Source organism: Propithecus coquereli, unplaced genomic scaffold (assembly GCF_000956105.1).
Source record: "Propithecus coquereli isolate 6110/MARCELLA unplaced genomic scaffold, Pcoq_1.0 Scaffold763, whole genome shotgun sequence".
NCBI lineage: Eukaryota > Metazoa > Chordata > Mammalia > Primates > Indriidae > Propithecus > Propithecus coquereli.
In genome coordinates this window covers 316,619-322,925 of record NW_012153763.1, presented here as the reverse complement: position 1 = coordinate 322,925, position 6,307 = coordinate 316,619, and the positions used below count along the sequence as shown (strand labels likewise).

The 6,307-nt window shown below is 69.7% G+C and overlaps 1 protein-coding gene across 1 annotated transcript in view; it reads right to left on the bottom strand.

Annotated features, from left to right (window-relative positions):
• CROCC2 (ciliary rootlet coiled-coil, rootletin family member 2) overlaps positions 1 to 6,307 on the bottom strand; it is a 76,418-nt gene that overhangs the window by 57,007 nt on the left and 13,104 nt on the right. The window contains exons 2-4 of the mRNA XM_012662414.1: positions 4,235 to 4,385; positions 3,142 to 3,290; positions 871 to 977 (exon numbers count right to left, since the gene is read on the bottom strand). Of these exons, the coding sequence (XP_012517868.1) occupies positions 871 to 977; positions 3,142 to 3,290; positions 4,235 to 4,385 (407 nt within the window). The remainder of the gene's footprint in view (positions 1 to 870; positions 978 to 3,141; positions 3,291 to 4,234; positions 4,386 to 6,307) is intronic.

Genomic DNA, 6,307 nt, shown 5'->3' with positions numbered 1-6,307 from the left:
CAGCCGGGGTTGGCTGGGCCAGGTGGGCACGGTGGCCTGGGCTGACCCCACCTGCAGTAGTGGCCTGGGCACCTGCCGCAGCGGCTTCAGGTCGTGCCGGTGGCAGTTCGGGAGGACAGGGCCGGGGAGCCCCCCAGGGCGGCGTCAGTGCCGGTGAGGCCCCTCGCATGCCGCAAACCTCCTCTTCCCTGGGCGGAGAGTGGGGCGCAGGCCTGACGCCACCATCGCCATGTTAGGGTGTGGGGATGTGCGGTGGGGGTGCGGGGGGATCCGACTCTGAATGGAGCAGGGCTGGGGCCCGGCCTGACGCCGGGGTCCTCACGTCAGTGCACGCACCGGCCGAGGGTCTCTGTCTCCCTCTGCACCTCTCTCTCCCTCCTCTGCTCACGCTCCACGCGGACCCCGGAGTGCGGAGATGCCGCCTCTGGGGAGGGCCGCAGGAGCCCCCCACTCCTTGGTCAGGAGCAGCCCCACCCCCAGCTGTCTCCTGCTTTGCGGGACGGGGGCGGATGAGCGACAGCAACCCCAGCCAGGCTGTCGGGCACCTGCGCCGAGCCCTCACTGGCCGACCGTTTATCGTTTGTCCCCTGGGCCCTGGCCCTGAGAGACGGGGAACCTGGGTCCTCCCACAGCAAGTGGGAGAGCAGCGTGGGACCCATCTCTGCCTGAAGCCCCCGCGAGTTGGTCCCCACTCCCAGCCCCTCCCTCCCAGACCCCTTCCCCCGCCGCTGAGACCTGAAACTCCCATAGGCAGGTTTAACCTGGACCCCTCCGGAGGGGTCGGCCAGCAGCCCAAGGCACAGTGGTGTCACCGCCTCTCGGGCGATGGCTGTGCTTCCCGAAGCCCTGACTGCCCCCACCTGGCCTCACCTCTGCTCGGCAGCCTCCAGACGGCCGAGGGCCTCCTCCAAGTCCATGCTGTGCTCCAGCTCCGACCTCCGCAGCCGAGCCTCGGTGGTCTCCAGCCGGGCCTGCAGCTGGAGAGGAGCGTCAGCCCCTGGTCTGGCCCCTCCTGAACCCGCCGGGCAGGGCAGGGCATCCTTGGCACGAGGCCCAGCCCCGGGCTCCCCAGCAGAGGCAGGGCTGGGTCCGCTAAGGCTCAGGCCCCTCCGCACATGAGCCAGACGGCCGCCACCCACGCCTGCCCCTGTGCCCAGTGTCGGTGGCCAGCAGAGGAGGGGAGGGCCAGGGGACTCACTGGGCTGAGGTGGGTCCCGACTCCATCGTGTCCCGGGCAGAGTGAGGCAGCCTGAGTGTGGCTGGCCCAGTGGGAGGCAGGGCTCGGGGGGCACTGGAACACGCCCACACTTCACTCACAGATGGGTAAACTGAGGCCCCGGGGCCCAGCTGCCAGCTTGCCCAGCTGCAGGGCAAGGGAGCACTCTTGGCCCCCCCAGAGAGTGAGTGGGCGTGGGGTCCCCCCAGTGTGGGCCTCCTGCCCATGCTCACACCTCTGCTCCCAGCACCCTGTCCAGCCGGGACCGGGACTGTGCCCACCGCGGCGTGTACCCAGCAGCCCTAGGCCACCGACCCAGACAGTGCCCCTGGGTGTCCGGCAAGGGGGACCCAGGCCCAGCACCCACAGCCGAGCCAAGGAACCCTGCCCAGGGCCACGCCACCATCAATGGGGCCGAGACCTGAACCCCGGGCCAGGGGAGCGTGTACCCGGCTGGATGGCTGGATGGCGGAACATGTGGCAGCGCCAGGCTCCTCTGCCACCAGCAGGAGGAGAAGGGGGCCCGAGAGAGCTGGGTGGGGTGGGGGCTGGGAGTGCTGCCCAGGACGGAGAAGCCAGGGTCAGGCACGCTGGCCTCCAAGACCCCTCCCCGCCCGTCCTGGGGCGAGGCCCAGTCCCTCCCGGCACCCACACCTGGCGAGTGCTGACGCCCGACCTGGCCTGCCCGGGTGCTGAGAGTCCGAGTTCAGATCTGACTCACGCGGCTCACTGACGTGTGGCAGGGCTTCTGCGGCTTCTATTCCCACCGGCCTGTTCCCAACAACTCCCCACCCGCTGCTAGGAAGATCCCCCGCCCCTCCAGGCCTGGCCCAGCCGCAGAGGGCTCGCGGGAAGAGCAGCTCGCGGGATGCAGGGGGAGCGGTCAGGGTGGGTCTGACATCACAGGCCTGCCCTGGGGGGCTCCTGGGGGTGAGGGTGACCATGAAAACGGGTGCTTCCCATGTGGGGCTCGGGTCATGGCAGAACGGGATGGGGGAGCAAGGGGCTAGGCCCACGAGGGCGAGGGTGCCCCTCTCCTAGAAGCCTTTGGGGACCCCCTCGAGGGCAGGGCCCCCTGGTCACTGTTCAGACGGCAGGACGGCCAGGCCTGGCTCAGGTCTGGCCCCAGGAATGGCCATGTGGCCTGAGTGAGCCTCACTCTGGGCCTCAGCTTTCTCTCTGGAAAGTGGGGTCTTCTGTCCTGCCACAGAGAGCATGGGGGCTCCAGAGACAGCGAGGATGGGGGCTGCAACAGGGGAGGCCGAAGCCCTGGACCCCCACACCTTGGGCTGGCTCCCCTCACCCTGCACCTGCTCCTTGCCCAGGAAAGAGGCTCTGGTCTTGCGAGTTTCTTCACCTTTCTGCCTCGGTTTCCCCATCTAAACAGAGGGAGGCCCTCCCCAGCCCCACACTTCATACTGAATATGCCCGGAAGGCGCTGCGGCCACAAGGGGCAGAGGCGCAGCCCCACCGCTGCCCGGCCTGTCCCCCAGGGTCTGAGTTCTGAGCCTCGGCTGTCGGGGAGGCCTGGGGACAGAAGCGGGGCCGCTTCTCTGTCTGGGGGGCTGGACCCTCCGGCTTCCCTCCTCCAGCCGCCAGGTGCTGGCTCCGGGCTGGGCACTGACCAGTGGGTCAGCACTGACCAGGCCACCCCAAGGGCTCCCAGCAGCTGGGGACAGAGACCCAGGGGACATGCTGGCGGCAGGGAGAGGCCTGGCCCCTGTCCTGTTCTGCCCCCACCCCTGGCCTCTGCTTCCCCATCCGGTGCCAGGGCCTGGACGTGCGTGGCTGACACGCAGTCCTTCCTGGTCCTGGGCCTCGCTCGTGGCCCCACAGGTGCGGCCATCAGTCCCAACAGGCGGTGACCCCTCACCCCGGGCCAGGCTGCCCCTGCTGCCTGCCACACGCCAGCAGCACACACTCACCCGGTCACTGACCACGTGGTACCTGCTGGCGAGCTCGTCCCTCTCGGCGCCAGTCTGGGCCAGCAGGTCCCCCAGCCGGGTCAGCTCCTGCTGCAGCAGCTCCTGCTCCTCCCGCACGAGGGCCACGGAGGCTGGCGGCTCCCGCACCCCTGCAGGCACCGCAGCCGCGTCAGCCTGGGCGGCCAGACCAGGGCCCCCCACCACCAGGCCTGGACACCATCTCTGTGGGGGCCGTGGCTGGCCACCAGGCTCCCACCGTGGGCCTAAGCCACCTCCCGGGAGGGCCCAGCTCTGCCCTGGGGACCCCAACGTGGGGAGGTGGATGCCACGCTCTGGGCTCTCCTTCCTCTCGTGCTGACGGGCACCCTGCCACCGCCCTGCCTCTGTCGGCGTCTCTCCCCCAAGCACAGACCTGTGCCAGGCCGAGACCCAGGCCAATCGCAGCAGCGTGTGTGGGGTGACGGACACTGGGTGCCCGCCCTGTCCTGGGAAGCAGTGAGACCTGCTGCTTCAGGGCAACGAGGTCCCTGGGGGACAGTGGCACAGGGGGCCGCTCGCTCCTCAGCACACACACGTGGGCTGCGGGTCCTGCGGGAGGCCGACCCTCGCGACAGAAAGGGGCCGGGCCCGGCGCAGGGCCCATGAGCACAGGCTGGGCCAGGCAGCCTGACACCTGTGGCGTAGTGAGGGGCTGCGTCCCTGGAGCCAGGTCCTCAGCCCAAAAGTGTGACAATTAGAGGCAGCTCTTGGGGTCCTGCAGGGCCCGGTGAGGGACAAAGGTCAGCGGGGTCGTGTCTGTGTCCCCTGCATGTCCAACTTTAGGATTTTTGCTCTAGTGAAAAATCGAATACCGAAGGAAGTGAGACTCGGTCACAAATGTGTCCCAGACGCAAAGGCGGCCCCGGCTCGCGTGGCCCCGGGGGCCCCAGGTCAGTGGCCTCAGTGTCCAGGCAACACCCCAGAGGACCACGGCGAGGGTGTGGCTCTGCTCCCTTCACACGGAGAGACACAGGCAGGAGGGGCCAGCCCGGCCACGGGACAGTCCCGAGGCGGGGGTGGCTCCCTGGGGCCCCGGCCGTCCCCACCCCTTCACCTTGGGGTGGCTCCTCGGCCAGGCTGCCGGTGACGATCTCACGGATGCGGGCGGGCACGGGGGAGGGCGCGGCCTGCTGGCCTTCCCCGCGCACGGTCAGCGCCCGGTCTTCTCTGCTGGCCGTGGGGCCCAGGATGGTGTCCTCCAGCCTCTGCAAAACACCCCAGAAACAGCTGGGGCTGGCGGCCCCCGGACAGCTGCCAGGGACTCCCCACGCACCCACTGGAGTGAGGGGGGCTACCCCAGGGCCACCCCAAGGTAGCAAAGTGCCCTGGAGAGGAAGAAGTGAGGCTGGGCAGGTCACCACGGTGAGTGCCTCGGTTCCCACCTGTAAAGCGGGGTTGCACCTGTCCCCTGGCGCTGGAGGCCTCACAGCCCCTCTGTGCAGTGGGGTCGAGGGAGGGACCTGAGCCGCACCCAGCGGTCACAGAGCCCGCCGTGGGGGAGGGGCAGGGGACTGTCCTCTGCCAGTGCCCCCGCCCACCTCCCTCTACGAAGGCCCCATCTGTCGGGGGCACGTGTGGGCCCCTCGGGAGGGCAGGGCAGGCCCAGGGCTGCACTCATGGTGTGGGGGGGCCCTCTCCTCCCACCCCTGCGGGGCGCTGGGAAAAGTCTGGGGCGGCTCCCTTGGAGGGTGCCGTGGGACGGGGCAGCGAGGGCAGGGGGACTGTGAGGGCCGTGGGGACGGCCTTCCTTCCCAGGCAGGTCCTGAGCAGCAGAGCTGCCAGGGATGAGGCCCGAATGGGCCCGAAAGTGGGCAGGAAATTCCGGGGTCCTGGGTACCTGAGACTGGTCTTGGGGGTCTCGGGCTCCAAGTGGCATTTTGCTGGGGAGGGGCCCAGCCCGGGAAGGAGCCTGATCCCCAGGGCAGGGCCCTCCTGCCGGGAACAGTGGGGACAGCTGGGACACACCCTGCAGCCTGGTCCATCCCAAACCAGCCGGAACCCAGGCAAGGCCCGCAGGAACAGGCAGGTCCACAGCCGCCTGGAGGGCACTGGATCCCACAGCAGAGGGTGACCGCTGCCTGCTGGGGCGTCCTGGGAGAGGGTGTCCACTCCCAGTGGCAAACCAGACTCCTCCCCAGAGCCCCAGGCTGTGCCAGAGGACCCTCCCCCGTGCTCCCCACCCTGAGCCTCCCCAGGTCTCCCTCCGGCATGTTCTTGGGGGTGACCACCCGGCGGCCTCCTACCGCCCGTCTTCTCCCGGCCCTCCCTGAGCTCCCCTCCATGTCCCCCGGCTCTGACCCTCAGGCTCAGCCTGGCGGGTGGGTGGCTTCCTGGGCATGCCCTGGCCCTGTCCCTGTCCCTCTCACCCCGTCCTCCTCCCGGGCCCCGCGGGGCCCCAGCATGCTGTGCATCCTGCTCCCTGTCGTAGTGCTCCCTGGGCACAGGCCTGTCCTCCACCTGGACCCACCCAAACACAGGGACCCCTCCCGGGCTGGTACTCCCTGTCCCAGTGCTCCCTGGGCACTGTCCTCCAGGCCTGTCCTCCGCCTGGACCCACCCAAACACAGGGACCCCTCCCGGGCTGGTACTCCCTGTCCCAATGCTCCCTGGGCACAGGCCTGTCCTCCACCCGGACCCACCCAAACACAGGGACCCCTCCCGCGCTGGTACTCCCTGTCGCAGTGCTCCCTGGGCACTGTCCTCCAGGCCTGTCCTCCACCTGGACCCACCCAAACACAGGGACCCCTCCCGCGCTGGTAACAGCGGAGAGCCGCGCCAAGACCCGGCCCTGTGTGGCACTGGAGAGGCCCCGTCTGACCCCGGCAGGGCCTGCAGCTCCCGCAGTTCGCCGAGGGCAGCTGCTGGGCCAGCGCCTGTCGCGGGAATGAGACCAGGTCTGGGGCGGGGCCTTTGCACAGGGCCCCGTGGGAGCAGCAGCCCCGGGGAGAAGCGGGGCGGGTCAAGCAAGGACCCAGGTGCGACACGCCCCCACCCTGCTGTCTTCCTCCAGGAGAGACGGGCTCCAAGGCCTCGGCCGCCCATTCTGCCCGAGCCCCTTATTTTGCACAGGGGAAACTGAGGCCCTGCGGGGCGGCAAGAAGCACCCAGGCCCCTCCCCGGCCGGGAA